Source organism: Camelus ferus, chromosome 5 (assembly GCF_009834535.1).
Source record: "Camelus ferus isolate YT-003-E chromosome 5, BCGSAC_Cfer_1.0, whole genome shotgun sequence".
Taxonomy (NCBI): Eukaryota; Metazoa; Chordata; class Mammalia; order Artiodactyla; family Camelidae; genus Camelus; species Camelus ferus.
In genome coordinates this window covers 85,494,722-85,513,040 of record NC_045700.1, presented here as the reverse complement: position 1 = coordinate 85,513,040, position 18,319 = coordinate 85,494,722, and the positions used below count along the sequence as shown (strand labels likewise).

General features: G+C 39.4%; 1 protein-coding gene across 21 annotated transcripts in view; it reads left to right on the top strand.

Annotated features, from left to right (window-relative positions):
• DOCK10 (dedicator of cytokinesis 10) overlaps nucleotides 1–18,319 on the top strand; it is a 241,864-nt gene that overhangs the window by 160,305 nt on the left and 63,240 nt on the right. For all 21 annotated transcript variants that reach the window (XM_032480362.1, XM_032480371.1, XM_032480370.1 and 18 more), the window contains exons 14-22: nucleotides 646–728; nucleotides 5,548–5,670; nucleotides 8,372–8,451; nucleotides 10,163–10,350; nucleotides 10,861–10,926; nucleotides 12,662–12,754; nucleotides 17,299–17,422; nucleotides 17,616–17,737; nucleotides 18,108–18,194. In XM_032480362.1, coding sequence (XP_032336253.1) covers nucleotides 646–728; nucleotides 5,548–5,670; nucleotides 8,372–8,451; nucleotides 10,163–10,350; nucleotides 10,861–10,926; nucleotides 12,662–12,754; nucleotides 17,299–17,422; nucleotides 17,616–17,737; nucleotides 18,108–18,194 — 966 coding nt within the window. The remainder of the gene's footprint in view (nucleotides 1–645; nucleotides 729–5,547; nucleotides 5,671–8,371; nucleotides 8,452–10,162; nucleotides 10,351–10,860; nucleotides 10,927–12,661; nucleotides 12,755–17,298; nucleotides 17,423–17,615; nucleotides 17,738–18,107; nucleotides 18,195–18,319) is intronic.

The window sequence follows — 18,319 nt, the reverse complement described above, 5'->3', positions numbered from 1 at the left end:
GAAAATAATATATAACAATTGAATTTGAGATTGTGTGACAGTTCAGGGCACTGTTTTAACATATTTATGACTCCTTTAATTCAGGGTTTGGCCAACTATGGTGTTCAGGCCAAATCCAGCCTGCCGCCTCTATTTGTAAATAAAACTTTATTGAAACATAGCCACACTCACTCATTTAAGATTGTGGCTTCCTGCTACAGGGCAGAGTTGAGAATCTGGGACAGAGACCATGTGACCTGTGAAAAAGCCCTGTATATTTACTGCGTGACTCTTTAGGGAACAAGTTTGCCAACCTCTGTCTGTAACAAATAAAAGGAAATACAAGACAAACTATGAATGTAAAATTGACTAGCACTTTCCATTCAATAATTTGAGGTCTTTTAAGTCACAGAAAAAGGAAAAAAAGTTGGAGAGAAAGAGAAGGGTGTTTTCTACATTTGAAATTTCCAAACTAAAAAGAAAGAAAAAAATTACACAGTCATTTGAACACAGAGGGTATCACTTGGCTCTTTATAAGGTAGAACCATGAGCCAGTAAAGCAGAATAGTGCTGAGTTTCAATATAAGATAACATGGAAATTATTTATTAGCATTACCTGGACGGTGATGTTCTAAACAACATTTTTATTTATTTATTTTTCCTTAGTATGCACAAAAGATACTAAAATCCAACAGGCAGTTTTGCAGCAAGCTGGGGAAGTACCGGATGCCATTTGCTTGGGCAGTGAGGTAGGTTGACAGTGATAACCAGCAGAATAGAAATGTATTTATGTCTGCATTGAAAGCTTCAGTTTTGAGCACCACTGTGGTACTTGTTTTTAATATACCTACACCTAGAAGAATGCTAATGTGTTCATCTTCATAAACACCTTGTGCTCCCCAGAAACATGTGTTTTACAAGACAGTCTAGCAAGACAGCTCAGAATAGACTGGGGCCATGCCTTGTGTACCATGTGTGCCAGACCAGGTATGCAGTGGGTTCTTAGCAGGATCAAAGCAAAGTCGTAACTTTTTTATTATGTATATTTAGTCTGACAAACTCTTGATGTTGTATCAGTCCTAAAGGTTGGGTGTGCATAAAATTCCGATGGAAGCACTATGATTTCTTACACAGCTGTATGTTTTCATCTGTGTAGAAAACACAGCACTATTTATGGATGTTTCAATGAAACCATCAAATTGATCACTTAAACTCTTTGATTTTGGTACTGATTAGCATTACCAAATCTGTCAGTCCCAGTTGACCCTCTGATAGCAACGCTGAGTTACGTGGACACTGATGGCAGAATCATCCACCTGCACATATAACCTCTGCATAAAGAACAAAAATTGCTTTTCAGATCTGCTAAAAAAAATAAACATCAATTACTATTGTCCTCCTCAATCTCATTGTGTCTCTGTCAGTACAGGAATTTCTTAAAGGAAGAAGTGCCTGGCATAGACATACAGGAAAAGGTCAGCAGTATACAAACTGAATGAACTAAAAAAGATTAATTAATGCCACAAAACAGACTGCCTGTTAAGTATCCATTTGACGGTGGTAACATCCCAAGGCAAATAACTTTAAAATCCAGAAGGAAGGGAGAACTGATTAGTTATGCCATTTTATGTCTCACAGTAACCAGTGAGGTGCCTAACCAGAGTAAACTCACCAATATTTTTTATAACTTTGATGTTGTTATTGAAAGTTGGAGATGGGTAGGTGCAGGGAGGAGAAATGTGGAATTTAGGGCGGTAATAAACCAAGATAGACTCATGCAGTTTCCAGCAATCAGTTTGCTCCAAGGCAGCCTTCTAAGTCAAGGAGGAAGAGACCAGACGCAGGGGTCTGACAAACATTCTGCAGACCAGGGCACCATTTATAGATCGTACCTTTGGTCAAGTTTCCTTTCTGAGTCTCAGGGTCCCCATCTCACCAGTGAAGCTGACAACATCTGCCTTGTGCACAGTAGTGCAATCACAAGTGCCCAGGCATCTGAGATCATAAAAATCATCTTATCTCCCTTTGACATCTCTCCCTTTAGGGACAACTAAAGCTAGCATATTCTGCATGAAAAAAAGATACTGTTTAGGTGCACTGAACCCTTTATGATGAGCTTAGCTTTTATTCCTCGTAAGCTTCAAGAGGAAGGATGAATAGTTATAATTCGCAGGTCAAACATTTTCATGTTGATAAGTAGTCTCAGTTCCCATAGGAAAGTCAGTTGGGGCAAGTAGAGGCAGGATGTCCTTTTGCAAAGTGAAATATTCCAATCTAGCAAGATTATAATGGTGAACACATCTTCTCTTGAAGGATCGGGAACTATTCCCGAGCATCGTTATAGGCAGACATGTTAGAGCCAGAGCTAGGTTCCAAATCTCAACTCCATTTAGTTGAATTTAGGCAAGAATTTATAGTCTGTCTTTACCTCAATTTTTTTGAATGTATGAAGGAGGAAATGGTCAATATCTAATTTACTATTTCAGGGGTTAACATGCACAGATATGTACCCAATAAAAGAGAGTCATTATTCTAATATGATTATTAAAAATGATTTCCTGTGGAGATCATTTTCGCCTCAACAAGTCCCCCTTCCAGGTGAATTTGGGGCAGTGAAGAGTAATGTGGGAAAGAAGTAAAAAGAATTACCCATTATTGAAAGAACCTGAAAAGTTAGGAAGATCAGTAATAATCCTACTTTGAAGCTGTCTAGTAAGACACACTGGAAGAAAGACAGAGGGCGTTTCTAGGGAGGCTGATGAGATTACTGACAGCTGAAGTGATTATGTCTAGGATAGGAAAGCTAACAAAGCCCTAAGTTCACGCTACCTTAACACCGGATTAGTGGCTTGTTGATAGTTAGGAGACAGTGTACATCACCAATTCGTGTATATGAATACATGACTTACATGTACATAAACATCTCTAGCAACTGAAAAAAAATGGTGAGCAGTGCAGTTCTCAGGATTTCATGTGAGACCACTTGGAATAGCTGACCACCAAAACCAAGCACAAGATCCCACCAAAGAGTTTTCATTTTCCCTTCACAATGTGGAGGAAAATAAATGCTGACCGAATCAGAGAGAGGCTTCCTGTTCCTCGTGTCATACTGACATAAGCTAGCCTCCTGCTGCATTTCAGTACCCTATTGGCACGGCTGGTTCTCTGGCTACTTTTTCTTTCTATTATATTTTCTTGATTGCAGCTTGTTTCAGGACATAGCTTTGAGTGTTCTCTAAAACGCTTTGGCCCTGAAAATCCGCTGCCGCTTAGAAGCATAGAATTGGCAATTAGCTTGCAAGCACATTATCACCCAGATCCAATCATCACACCAGCTGCAAGAGGCACCCATCCTCATCACTGGGACTGTTTTATCTAGAACTAATTTGGTGCATGTTCTTATTTTTGACACCAGCTGTAGTGCCATTTTATAGCAAAAACAAAAAAGGCAGGCTATATTTGGGGTAAATAAAGAGGACACATTCAAAGGGTCCCATAGTGTATCGTACACTCATTGATTCAGGGGAAGGTTCACCTTTGCAAATATGTCACATTGTTAAATGGAACTCTTTCCGCTCATATGAGCCCCAGAATTATGTGTGCCTGCTTCCAGGACAGGGCTCTTTGATTTTTTTCCTCTGTCCCAGGCAACCTTCCAAATGGACCAGAGTAAAACACTGGAATTTCTTTCAAATTAAATGAGACTAACATAAAAATTTCATTCTTATGTCTGTACATTTAGAGAAGACCCACAGGCAACAACGAAACATTCCCAATAAATGGTTGTCCAACCTCTGTTTGGATCCTTCCAGGGACAAAAAACTCAAGTTTTTTGTCTTTTTATAGCTCTTCTTGTCTTTTTATAGCTCAAATGATGAGATAATTCTTTTTTTTTTAAATATTTTTAAACTGCTTGACAGTCACTTATGTTTTGTCTTCCAAAGCCATAAAAAAAAAAAAAAATGCCCAGTTCTTTCTGTATACCACAGCTCCTCATGCTGCTTATGAATGAAGCTCTCCGGGACACCTCAGCTTCTTTTCTTTTAAGCTAAAAGCCACATGTTTTTCAGCCACACCCCAAATGTCATGGCTCTGAGACCCTCATCATACCCTGATCATTGCTCTACTCTGGCAGTTGGAACTGGGCACTGTGTCTCAGCCATCCTGAAACCATCTGTATAAATGGATCAGTTCTCTGCAATCCTGCCAATTAGCATATTTATCGAGCAGGGACAGAGTGTGAGCTGTGCTTCACTGTGGTGCTGTGTTCTTTATGATGTGGCCAGTGTAAGTGAGTTATTTCCTGGACAGAGCTGCTGGTAAGAACAAAAGCCAGCGATACAGCCCAAGTCTACCAATATATTTGAAGTGACTGGGTATTTAAGAAAAAAGAAAGAAAATACAACTCAAAATCAATTTAACCTCCTCCCATGTTGGGAAAAACATCATGTTGGTTTCAAACTGTTACACACGTCAAACAAAAGCCCTGAATAATACTTAAATAAAAATAATCTTCAAATTAAATATGTTCATTCTGCTTCCCCCAGTGTGATTTGATAGGGGACCTTTTTGGCCCTCAGTTATTATTTAATGGAGAAAAATGAGAAAGTTTGAAGGATTCTAAAAATATCATTCTGATAAATTCCTGGCGCACTTTCTAAATTATTTGATGCTGAAGCTCTATGATCAGATATCCACTTAAATGCCCTTTTCAACCTGGGTATTGAAATCTTTGGTCCAAGTGAAGAGCAATGAAAGAGTTTCGTTAAGGTCCTTACGTTAGAAGAAATAAAAATTCAGCATTTCTCTAACATTAAAGACAAATCAGTAATGCATGGGTCTGATTTTTCTTTGGTAGGCACAGAGTGTGATGAATTATGGACCAGGAAAAGTGACATTAAGCCTGCTGTGTATACTTGCTTTTCAGCAGCAAGTATGGCCTGGCATCACTATATTACTTGGATTAAAAACAGTTTGTGTATTTTAACTAAGTCTATAGAGTTCCGTTGGAATCAAGGAAGGAAATAAATGGCTCAGGTTCATGGTGTTCTCTTTATTTGATACAAAATGCTGACTCAGGTGTTCTCCATTTTATCTTTGTTTCTGCCCCAAAATTTAGGACGTTGGGCACATTTATCTCCAAGAAAATGTTTCATGAGTACACCCATGTACACAACCTTATCTGCTTTCTTTTATTCATAAATTCTAATGGCATCACCCAAACTGATGTGACCCCGGCTTGCTCAGAAAGCAATGAAAAAGTAGTAACATGTGTTCCTATTCCTCTCCACCTGCCCTAATACTCTGTGGCTTTGATATGTTACTGAATCATAAATGAATGTCATCGTAATATGGGCTCCTGTCACTTTAGGTACTGAGTTGAAAATAAGAAATTAAAGATGACAATTACAGCGTGTAGATGAAACTTTTGCTTAAGAAGTTTTCTTGTCTTTTTATTTTATGAGTTCCTGGAATTTCTTCCACTGTAAATGGAAAATTGAATCATTTTAAGTCATCTTTGTAAACAGTATGCAAATACCAACCTGAATGAAGATTGTTTTCTTTCAGATCAGTATTTAAGGACAACCAGGGAAATGTGGACAGAGACTCAAGATTTTCGCCATTGTATAGGCAAGAAAGTAGCAAGATTTCAACTGAGGACCTACTTAAATTAGTGTCTGATTATAGAAGGTAGGATTTGGGGGGGGGGATACTCTTGAAATTAACATGAGCCGGCTACACTGCTACTGGTGATTTGTTATCACTGTGTAAGCAGTACTTGATTGCCAGATTCTCATATGTCCAAAGTCCTCCAGAAAGCAGATGCTTTGCAGATGACTTCACTTATTTCCAAATGACGCCAGAAGAAGAAATTTGCCAGGTTTGCATGGAAGGAACGTGAAACATTAAACTACGTCAGTTACCAATAGCTATGTAACATATCACCCCAAAACATAGTGGCTTAAAATAACAGCCTCACTAATTTTACTCTTGAGTCCATCATTGAGCATGGCTAGGTGAGGGGAGCTTGTCTCTTCTGCATGTGATGTCGTCCGGGAAAGGTTAAGTGGAACCAGAGGGTCCACTTTCAAGAGAGAGCATTTGATGACAGGCAAGTTGGTGCTGGCTGGTGGCCGGGAGCTCAGCTGGAGCTGTGGGCTGGAGATCTTGTTCTTCTCCATGGGAGCCTCTCCATGGGATACCAAGGCTTCCTCACAGCCTGATGGCTGAGTTCTAAGAGTAAATGTCCCAAGAGACAGACAGAAAATGACCACTGCCGGGTCCTTAAGACCAGAAGCTGTCCCAGTGCTATTTCTGCCACAGGATACAGTCAACTGTCACAGATCCTAGATTCAAATGAAGGGTACAAAAACACCTCTAAATAGGAGGAGAGTTAGGGGATTTTAGAATATGTTTGAAACTCCACAGAGTAACTAATTGCTGTGAATACAATTATTTATAATATTTCTGTTCTTCAGATGCTTTTGGAAAAGACAATGGAAGTTAGTGCTAAGAGAAGAAAACCGTGAAAGTCACAACATTTTTAAAATGAATCACCATGTATTCAACATCTGATGATGATAAAATCTTTCATGATAAGTGACTTGTAAACCATTAGCCCCTGATACACACAGGATTCCTTTGCTCCTTTCCCAAGTGTTCTCTTTCTGCCTCTCCCATCTAAGAATCAACAATCCCCCATCAATTAATTTTGTTTATCTGAAACAAAAATAATATATTACTATGAAACAAGTGTGATTAATATTTTCTGTGTCTTCAATACAAGATATATTTCTATTTAATTAGAAAGGAAGTTTTCCTATTTTTTTTTTTTTGTTTTGGAAAAAATATAAACCTTAGAAAGCAAAATAAAGGTAAGAAATAAAATCTTGGAGGAACCCATGAACCAATATTACGTTTTTATGAGCCTACAAGACCACTCCTTACATGGGGAGACCCTCCTCTTGACTTTATCAGACTTCAAGGTCAAAATGCCTACAGCCACTAAATAGGAATTAAGAATGCTTTTCCTCTTTACTCTTTTTCCAGTGCACTAATGCATGAAAAAGTTGTAATGCTGAGCAGAAGGGAATGGGCAAAACGGGAGAAGACCACACTCTCACAAAACCCATGTTATTGTTTAGCAAAGAATGTTATTCCTATGGCATTCAGAGGGCACCTAGAATACCTAATGCCATGCTGGTGAGATGTTAAATTATTTTATGGATGCCTTACACTTTATGACATTTATTCTCAGTAGTGTGTTGATGAATGTCTACCACTGACTCTCTGGGGGGAAAACTGATTTGTAGTGTGATGTAAATTCTCCTACCATTGCTGATTTCAGACTACCAGTGGGGCTTCACCAAACATGCAGTTGGAAAGAAATGTGCACACCATTACATAACACTTCCACCACACAGACAGATATAAATAACCCCCAGAGCATAGATAATCTCACCATGTAGTAAAATATTTACCAAGTGATGAATTTTCAGTCCTTGTTACCTTGGTGTTGAATGTAATTTGTGTAATGGTAAGTTTATATAATTTCATTTTTAACAATGGCGGTGTTTTACAGTTGGTAGGCAAAATAACTGAATATTTAGCAATCAGCTCTCACAAGCTGGGAGGAGCTGGCTCTGACCCACCACTGTAATTATTCTGCCTCCTGGAGTAGATTTCCTGACAAGGGTAACACTGGAAACTGTTATCTGCAACTTTCACCTTACTATAAAGGAAGATAGGTGGGAGGGTTTTAGTAAAGAGAGAGGGAGAGGCATTCAAGGACTCATGAATGAGAATGAACACAGTACAGGGATAGGTAGGGAAGGAGGGCCCACGTACTCTTCCAAGGATGGGAGAAGAAGAAGAACCAGGATCAGGGAAAGGTCCCTTGTCCCCTTCAGTTGTGGGTCACGAGGGAGAAAGCAGACCGTCCCCTTAGCAGCTGCAGCAGAGACTGGCCGGGCTCTCAGAACTTCCTCAAACTCCTCCTGAAAGTGAATCCCTTACACCTGTTCAAATACCAGTACTTTTTGTTAACAAAAACGATTTACCATTTACCAAAACTAACAATTTACCATTGTACGTATGTGTTGGACTATTTATAGAAATGTTATCTGAAGTCGGAGCAAATAGCTTTAAAACATTCTTCAGAATATCTGTAACTTGACCCCTCCCTGATTTTTAGTTCTTATTTGCAGCATCACGTAACTTTTAGTTTTCAAAATAAAACTAATTGAAGAAATTATTCACAAGATTGTTTAGGGTCCCACTTATCAACACTGAGAATGACAGTTAACTGGGTTTTTCCTTGACGACTAGAATAATTCCTTGTGTGTGTCGTGTGTGTGTGTGTGTGTGTGTGTGTGTTTCTGTATTTGCACAGAGCTGACAGAATAAGCAAAACGCAGACCATTCCTGGAAGCCTGGATATCACTGTTGACAACATTCCTTTGGAGCATCCAAGTATGATGATAATGTAGAGTTTGGAATGTTTAGTGGTTTGTTGTTGGTTGGTTGGTTGGTTGGGTAGTTGGTTTGTTACAAAGGTTTGTTTGGGGAATTTTTTCTCAAAGTTTGGAATACATGTAATTCATTATCCTGTAGAAATTTGAGGCTTATTTCTCCATTAAGACAGACTGTAAGTACTGTAGGGCAGGAACTATATTCAGGGTAACCTAATATTCATCTGGTGTACACCATGCACCCAGCAAGGTATTAAATTATTTAATCTTCAAAACCTTGGAGGGTTGCACATCAGTTTACAATAGATGGATAAACCAATAACCCCCAATAGGTGATGCTACACTGTGCTACCAAAGAGTTATTCTGAACACCATGTGTAGCTACCCAAGTGGCCATGCATTAATTATAGCTGGCTTGTTTTTAGACTCTCTTATTACACAGGGACCATATATCTTTTTCGGAATACGGCCAGAAGTTCTGTTTGCCAGTGAACATTTGAATTTCAGAAAGAGTCTTTATTAATTTGTAAATAAGATTTGCAGAATTTATTTCTTAAGTGGTAACATTGGTTTCTTTGTTTTTTATTTCTTCTAATTATGCCTTTTAGTGACTTCCCCAGTGAAGCAATGAATGAATAAGGGCATTCTAAAAAGAACTACAAATGGGGAGAGAATTATTACCACAGGACATTTGAATTGCCCTTAGCACTGTTAAGGTTTTCATTCTTACAGTTTTTCCACAAGTCATTTTAATATGAAGTAAAATGAGCATCCTGATGTAAGCCATGGCTCAAAATCACTTTTATATTGATTGATGTGACAAAGCAGGGGACAAACTAAGCCATTTCCTCTTCCTGATTTGTGGGGTGTGGCTTTTATTACCTATGGTAAAGAAAAGTAGCAAAAGAGAAAGCTAAAATATTCTCTTTGAAAGGACTGTAGGATATCAGAGAAATCTGAACATATAATAAATATGTTATAATTTGGGGGGAAAAAAAAAACCCGGTAATCTGATTCTCAAGCATATTTAGTTAACGATTTTGCTTTTTGGAACCCAGGGAGATTTCAGGTAGGATAAGAGAAGGTAGAAGGATTTGCTGTCTTTTAGGACCACAACTTCAGCCTCCAAACTACTTAGTGACAAGTTTTAATTTATAAATTCCTAATGGACTTTATTCCCCCTTAGGCTGTTTTTACAAGTTTCGGTTTTAAAAGGTTGTAAAAACTGAAGAGAAAAATAAAATTGTTAACTAATAGCACAGGGGGATTAGGACCTATGTTGTGAAATCATTCCACAGGGAAAAATACTGTAAACCCATTGGGAGAGGGTTTTGTGCTGTCAGATATCAATGTTTTTAGTGTTAAAGTTAAGGTCAGTGGGTTAGTTTTTAACCTGATAATACCTGGTTAGTGTGCTTAGAGGATTTCTATCTAAAATTTACTATTTATATGAAACTTAATATAAAAAGAAGATAGTTAAAAGTCCAAAAGATTTAGTTTTTTGAGACATCAATTTTGATACTAACTCTTGTCACTGATTATGTATCCTGCCTACCTCCTACAAATTTTTCAGGCCAGCTTAATCTGTCATAAATTGGTATAACAATTATGGAGTTTATATTTTGAGTGGAACAATTTAAAAATATGTTAAGTATTGTTCACCTACAAACAAGCCTATTCAATGACAAACTCTTATTTTCTGATTTTTAAAGACTGTGTAACATCGTCCTTTATTCCCGTCAAGCCTTTCAATGTGACGGCTCAGCCAGAACCCACAGTGGAGGTGGAAGAATTTGTTTACGACTCGACAAAGCATTGCCGCCCTTACAGAGTATACAAAAATCAAATTTACATTTACCCCAAGCACCTCAAGTATGACAGCCAGAAGTGTTTCAACAAGGTGTGATATGTTTCTGAGATACCCTTTCTCGCCCGCCCCCCACCCCCAATTTAGACCATATGAAGATGGTTTTTTGAAGGTCAAATACAAATTACTAAAGGCCAACACTTTGGAATAGAAAACCATCTGAAGAAAGTGTTGAATAAGAGGCAGTAATGAGTTTCACCCTAAAAGTGTTTAAGGATGTATGTTTTGTGACCTATGAATAATCCTTTCTGAAATCAGCCCTAAATAATTCTATGCTAGATTTTATTTTTAGTTTAAGAGACTCTGAAAATAGCTTACCTGCACCCTTCCAATCTGAGGCTTTTCTTCCCTTTTAAATAATCTCTCCAATCCTTCTGCTTTTTCTGAGCACTATGGGTAATGTCACAAGAAAGTGTTGGCTAGTCTACATTTTTCAGATTTAATTTAAGGCTACTTATTTTAGGCACCTGAATTTTTTTTTTTTTTTTTTTTTTGGTGTTACCTAACAGGAAATTACAATCATTTTTCTGGCTGTAATTTCAGGCACGAAATATAACCACGTGCATTGAATTCAAAAATTCCGATGAAGAAGATGCCAAGCCCCTGAAGGTGAGCCAAGTTCACGGGAGGGACGAAGCGGAAAGGAGGAGGCAGGCGCTGCTGGTTCGCTCCGCCGCCCCTGAGGGGCTTTTGACTGGAGTGTGACTGAAAGCGGAGCAATTCAGCACGTTTGTTTCAGATTTCCTAAACATACCTGATTGAATAGGCATCGTTCGTTAAGTAGGTCTATTAGAAACGCCCGTCTCATGGCTCTGCTTAGCTTTTCGTGATTTGGAAAAAAGGAAGACATTCTAGTGTGAAATAAATGCAAAGATTCCTCTCTGGAAGACTTTGTCCTTTTCAAAGATTAGCCTGCCTCCCAGTTCAGTGCTTGATTGAAAATGCCACATCCCAGCCGGCCTTCGCGTGCCCTGAGCAGACTGGCTGCTGTGCGCTGACCAGACGGCCCCTGGGGCGGGGGGCTCCAACCCATGGGGCACTTAGGTTTGTGGGAGGTGCAGGTGGCCACGTGCTGAGGAGCTGGGGGATGCCTCTGGGAGGCTGGTCCCTCTTGCTGATCGCATGATTTAATACGATCAATAAAACCATGAGGTCTGTGTGAACTGGGCTGTTCTCACCTATAAATCTGCATTTTTTCGGAGTTCGTATTTGAAAGATACTGTTATTATGTTATGGACTTTGAACAACCTATAAAGCTGAAGTAACCTATAAAAGTGGAAGGGAAGATTAGTTTTCAGTGGGCCTGCAGCCAGATCATCCCTGTTTCGGTGAATCAGAGGCATGGAGTATAGTAAAGAACAAAGCCAGTTTCTAACTGGCCCCCACAATTAACTGAGATAATCTCTGAAAGCACTTCTGTCAGGTACCAATTGTGTATTCTATGCTAAGAAGGGTGGTAGCATTATTCAGAAGAACAGTCCTCAATTTGAGGGATTGAATGAGTCCTGCAGAGTAGAGAGAAAAAGGGTTTTGAAATAGCCTTGAGGCACTCTCAGAATCCCCACATTCCAAGTTCCACAGCAATATTAGCATCGGGAGATAAAAATCAAGTGAGATGGAATTAACAAGCAAACAAAGGCGATGACCAGAGGGCAAACACACGGGGCCTGCAAGGGCATTGTTGATGGGAAGAATTCTAGAAGGTGCAGGTATATGGGACCTCTGTTTCATTGCATCTTAAAGCGTTACTCAGAGATACAGCTGGCTCTAGTAGAGGGACCCTGAGCCTTGTGCTAAAGGGGCTTTTAGGACAAGGAAGTGCCATCTCCCATCCCCTGGCCTGATTTGGGGCCAGGTTAGAAGAATGACACAATGTGGTGGAGCCTGGAGCCAGCCCTGCACTTCCAGCTCTGCATTCTTGGTTTGGGACTGGCATGTCAGAAGCTGGGGTCAAACTGAGCCTTGTGGTCACCCAGGACTGATGGCCTTCAACTCTAGATCAGAGCTGGATACCACAGGCAGCAGGAATTAGAACTGAACAGATTATCTCTTCTCTCCATAATCAAAAATTAGATAGTGAATTGATTCAGGAATTCAGTGTTGATATAGCGTCTATGTAATGAATTAAAGCCTTCAAATTTTCTTCCGCTGTGCCCCATGGTATAATAAATACAGGACAGCAAGTCAAAGAAGTTCAAGGTTCATTAGATGTCAGCTAAGCCTGGCAAGCTACCGCAAAATTCGTCTTTGTCCCAGGATGGGTCACTGAAGAGTTGTGACCTTTTTTGTGTTTAGGGTTCATTTCAGACACTCCTAATTATTCAACTCATAATTTCTTACACAGTGTATTTATGGAAAACCTGGAGGACCCCTCTTCACCTCAGCCACCTACACGGCAGTGCTGCACCATTCCCAGAATCCGGATTTCTCAGACGAGGTAAGGGCCCCCAGTGCCCCCAGCAGCCCCTGAAAAGACAGATAAGTGGGTAAGTTAATACACAATAATAGATGCTCCCTAGACCACACCTCACACACAGGACATACCTGAGCAGGTGTTTACGTAAGCAAGCTTTAGAAACCACATCAACTGTCAGTTGCTCCAGGAGTGTGCTGCAAATTCACAAATTTTGGCACAAGATTGTCTTTTAAAAATGTGATGTTGTTATTATATCATTTCTTCCAAATGAGACTATTTTTTTCCTTTTATTTCATTGGTTAGTATAACAAAGATCATGTTAGATAGTTTTTACCAATCAATACAGGCATTGCGTGTCATAAGGGAAAAAACAAAGGGTAGAGTATGAGCCACCCCTATTGCTGATAACTTTCATGACCTTGAAGGAGCTTAGAACCCCTCATCTCAAGACTTGCCCCGGCCAACTCTCAAGACTCTCTTATTATGTGCCAGGCACCACTCTGTACTCCCTGTATGTACCATCTCACTTAGTCTACACAGCTTTCTCTAGAGAGACAGAGTCAATAGGGAGATAGAAAGAAGAAAAGATAGATAAATTGATAGAAAAGTAGAGAAAACAAGAAAGAAAGAAAAGAAAAGAAAAAGAAGGAAGGAAGAAAGAAAGAGAGAAAGAAAGAGAGAAAGAAAGAAAGAGAAAAAGAAGAAAAAGAAGAAGAAAGAAAGAAAAAGAAAAAGAAAGAAAGAAAGAAAGCGCATTGGCTCACATCATTATGGAGGCTGAAAAGCCCCACAGTCTGCCATCTGCAAACTGGAGACCCAGGAAAGCCCTTGGTATAATTCAGAGGCCTAAGAACCAGAGCATCTATTGTGGATTCCAGTCCAGGTCTGGAGGCCTAAGAACCAGTAGCACCAAGGGCAGGAGAAGATCAATGTTCTGGGTCAAGTAACCAGATGGAGAAGGAATTCAACCTTCCTTGGCCTTCTTGTTCAGCTCTGCCCCTCAGTGGGTGGGATGGCGCCCACCCACCTGGGGAGGGCCATGACTTTACTCAGTTCACCAATTCAAATGCTAATCGCCTCCCAAAATGCCCTCACAGACACACCCAGGCATCATGTTTAACCAGCTCTCTGGGTATCCGGGGCCCAGGCAAGTTGACACACAAAATTAACCTTCAGGTCCTCCTATTTTATGGGTAAGGAAGCTGGGGATCAGAGAAGCAACTTTCCCAAGGGTACATTACTGTGAAGTGACAGTCAAAAATTCAAGCCAGGTCATGTGACTTCACAGCTTGAAGCTTCACTCTCTAACAGAGATATAAAACAAACAAACAAAACTCATTGGGTCAATGATAAATTACTATACACACATTAGCTTGCATTATAAATGGTCTCAGACAAACAAGTTTCAGTGATTAACTTTGATTTCAAACCATGATGCAAAGGTCTGAATAACGCAACCTGCCGGTATGATGTCTGGGATTACAAACATCACATCTTTTGTGTGAGTTTCCTCCTTCTGCTTAACAAATTACTGCAGTTTAGTGGCTTAGACAACACACATTGATTATCTTACAGTTCTGCAGGTCAGAACTCTGAAATGGGTCCCACGGGGCTGAAATCTGGTGTCAGCAGGCCTGCGTTCCTTCTGAAGGTTCTGGGGACAAATCCTTGCCTCGCCTTTTCTAGTTTCCAGAGACTGCCCACATTCCTTGGTTTGTGACCTCCTTCTAGAAATTTCATCTCTCCAGTCTCTCAAATTTCCTCTGATTTGGACTCCGCTGCCTTCCTCTGATAAGGCCCTTTGCGATTACATTGGGTTTACTGGGCTAATCCATTCAGTCAAGATCCTTAACTTAATCACATCCGTGAATTCCCTTTTACCACGTAAGGAAACATACTCACATATTCCAGGGATCAGGACATGGGGGACAATTTTTGGGGGGAGCTATTATTTTGCCTACCACCCCTTGTTACACATCAGCTATTTTTAAACTCATTTAAAGAACGCCAGTGAGACCACAGACCTGACTAACCTTGTCTCCTTCCTCCACATCTATTTAATGCTCTTAAATTTTTTCCCTATAAAGACAAATTTTAAAAAAACAATTTCAGGGAAAGGGCTATTACCACTTTACAGAATATTCACTACTTTGGTTGACCCCTTGACACAGCCCATCCGAAAGGTGCGTTCTCTGTAGACATACAAGGTTAAAAATATATATATATTCTCACTGTTAATTCTGGCTTTTAATCTCTCTCACTCGCATGTGCTTCCCAGAATCCTTGAGCTTTTCCACAAGAGAACATGTGTGTAATGAACAGCCTGGCGAACTCTGCGGTGCCGATTCAAAACTGTTTTCTTCTTTATCATTGCAAACAATTATTGCATTAATTATAAAAATGGGTATCGATTCTTCTAAGGAGCTGTTAAAATATGATGTGACTATTTGCAGTATTTGTTAACTGAAGACTGTTTGCATTAATATGTAGCTAACTGGAATGCTTGAGTACTTGTTTCATTCCCTTGTGCTCTGGCTGAAAAAAAAAAAAAAAAGAAAATTTCATTCTATTGCACGTTAGTTACTGTCAGTTTTGAATTGTATGTTGGCTTTTGTTACCAGGTTAGCATACTGGTATGTAAGTGATATATGTAAGCTTCTAAACCATTCTAATTCAGGAGCTCCCAAGCTTCACTGTGCATCAGAATCACCTGGAAGCCTTGTTAGAACACAGATTACTAAAACCCAGCCCAGATGTGGAGATTCCATACGTCTGGGGTGAGACCTGAGAATCTGCATTTCTAACAAGTTGCTAACATGCTGAGGACACTGAAAATCTATGTAATGAATTCTTTCCTGAACAGTGTGAAAATAAAGTCGCTGCAAATACACATGTACAGAGGGTCTAATACATAAGCTGGTAGATAATTTGTCAGGCTCTCTATCTCCTTATTGCTTGATTTGGCTATTCTGGAAATGACCTAGTTGCTAACATTGAACAGAATGCAGCTTACTGGCCTGGGATCCTGGGATTCTGGTGGATGGTGGTGATCACAAGATGTGCATTCTTGTCCTGGGAGATCCTGATCCGACCATCCTCCTAGGGACTCCAAACCCCTTCCCTAATATCTCTCTCTTTGGTTGCTACCCCTGCAGAGGTTTGGAAACTAAAAAACACCATCAAATGAAGAGGGTTTCAAAATCTTTCTTTCCAGGAACATGGTGTATGCTCCTCATTAAGTATATTCTTAATCTATATCAAGCTTATGTTTTATGTTTATTCAGAAGCATTATTTACAGAGCTGCAGCATGATCTCTTTACAAGATTGCTCATTACTTAGTTACCACAATATATTGTACGTTGTACAAATATATTGTATTTTTTATACAATATATACCATATATATATATTATTGTGGGTTTTCTTAAGTGATAGATTCCAGGCTTCAGTTGTATCATTTACAACAACCATGTTTCTCAACATGTCTCTGAATCACCTGAGGGTCTTATTAAAATGCAGATTCTGATTCAGTATGTCCGGGTAGTGTCTGAGATTCTCCATTTCTTTTTATTTTTATTGAAGTAGAGTTGATTTAGAATGTTGTGTTAGCTTCCAGTGTACAGCATAGTGATTCAATTACATATATATATTATTTTTCATATTATTTTTCATTGTAGGTTATTACAAGATAATTGAATGTGGTTCCCTGTGCTATATAGTAGGACCTTGTTGTTTACCTATTTTATACATAGTAGTTTGTATCTGCTAATCCCAAACTTCTGATTTATCCTTTCCCCTTTGATAACCGTAAATTTGTTTTCTATGTCTCTGAGCCTCTTTCTGTTTTATAAACAAGTTCATTTGTATCATTTTTTAAGATTCCACATATAAGCTACATCATATATTTGTCTTTCTCTGTCTGACTTACTTCACTTAGTGTGATAATCTCCAGGTCCATCCATGTTGCTACAAATGGCATTATTTCATTCCTTTTTATGGCTGAGTAGTATTCCATTGTGTATATATTACCACATTTTCTTTAGCCGGTCATCTGATGGGCATTTAGGTTGCTTCCACATCTTGGCTATTGTAATTAGTGCTGCTGTGAACGTTGTGGTGCACATATGAAATTCTGCATTTCTGTCAGCTCCCAAGTGATTCCTGTGTAACTGGTCCAGGCACACACTTTGGGAGGCAAAGACCTACTGTTCACTCAACATATGTCCCTTGATGATAAGTCCTCAATCCGTGCCCTGTTTACATTCTAAAGTTATGTCTGTGTGTGTGTGTGTGTTTAATTCATGGTGGCATAAATTATCTGATGGGAAACACTAGGTATTCTAAATTATCATCATTTGCCACAATAAAGAAGTTAACAATAACATCTTACTCCTAGCAGGATGGATATTTTTTGAGAGTGAAATCAGTACTTCTAACGCTGACTATTGTGGACCAAAATTTCAGTTAAAGAGTTTTTAAGAGGCTAACGTGTCTATGCTTTGTCTTGCCCTGACACTGGGAAAATGATTTTAATCTCAGCCCAGCTATTCTCTCTTCCATTGCAGGTGAAAATTGAGCTGCCAACACAGCTTCACGAGAAACACCATGTTCTGTTTTCTTTCTATCATGTCACTTGTGACATAAATGCCAAAGCGAACGCCAAGAAGAAGGAGGCTCTGGAAACACCAGGTACTGACAGGAAGCAATCTGAGAGGGCTGTGCGTGTCATCTGTTGGACTTGAGTGGGAGAGTACTTTAAAAGCTCTGATTTATGGAGTTTTTGAGTGAAGTTTTGTATCCGTAAATGATAAATAGCTTTCTGTTCACTCCTCACCAGGAAGTTTGTACTGAAAAGTTTTCCCTCTGTTGTTCCTTTGCACAGTTGGATATGCTTGGCTTCCTCTGATGAAACATGATCAGATAGCTTCTCAAGAGTACAACATTCCGGTTGCAACAAGCCTGCCTCCTAATTATTTAAGCTTTCAAGATCCTGCAAGTGGAAAGGTATTGAATGATGTATAACTTGAGAAAAAAAACACAAGGGCTCAATGGCATGAGCTTATCTTCTCTCCGCTATTTAAATTAACCCAACCTTAGTGTGTGCATCCACTGTAGGTAGGAATCAAGTCTACCTGTAATATTTCAAATATCCTGTTTAGCTTCTGGCCAGTAGAAATGATATATTAAAATGGTCCCTCGGCATCACATTGGTCTCATTTACCAATATTGCCAAATGTATTTGCATCTCTTATTTTCCATCTCTATTGCGATGTAAGATAATGGGTGGGATGGCGAGTCAGCACAAACTAAAAAACCTATTTGTTTTCCCTTCTCCCAAATTGCCACAGTGACAGTAACAAACTGTTTTTTGCAGCATGGCGGGAGCGACATTAAATGGGTTGATGGTGGCAAACCCCTTTTCAAAGTATCGACGTTCGTTGTATCAACAGTGAATACTCAGGTGAGCATGTTGTCCTGAAATATCAAAATCTTCTCTCACACGTAGAATCGTGAGGTGTCTCCTAGATTTACGGAAGGAGACTCACCATTTCCCAAGGTGTCAGAAGAGCAGGTGATTAAAAAGGA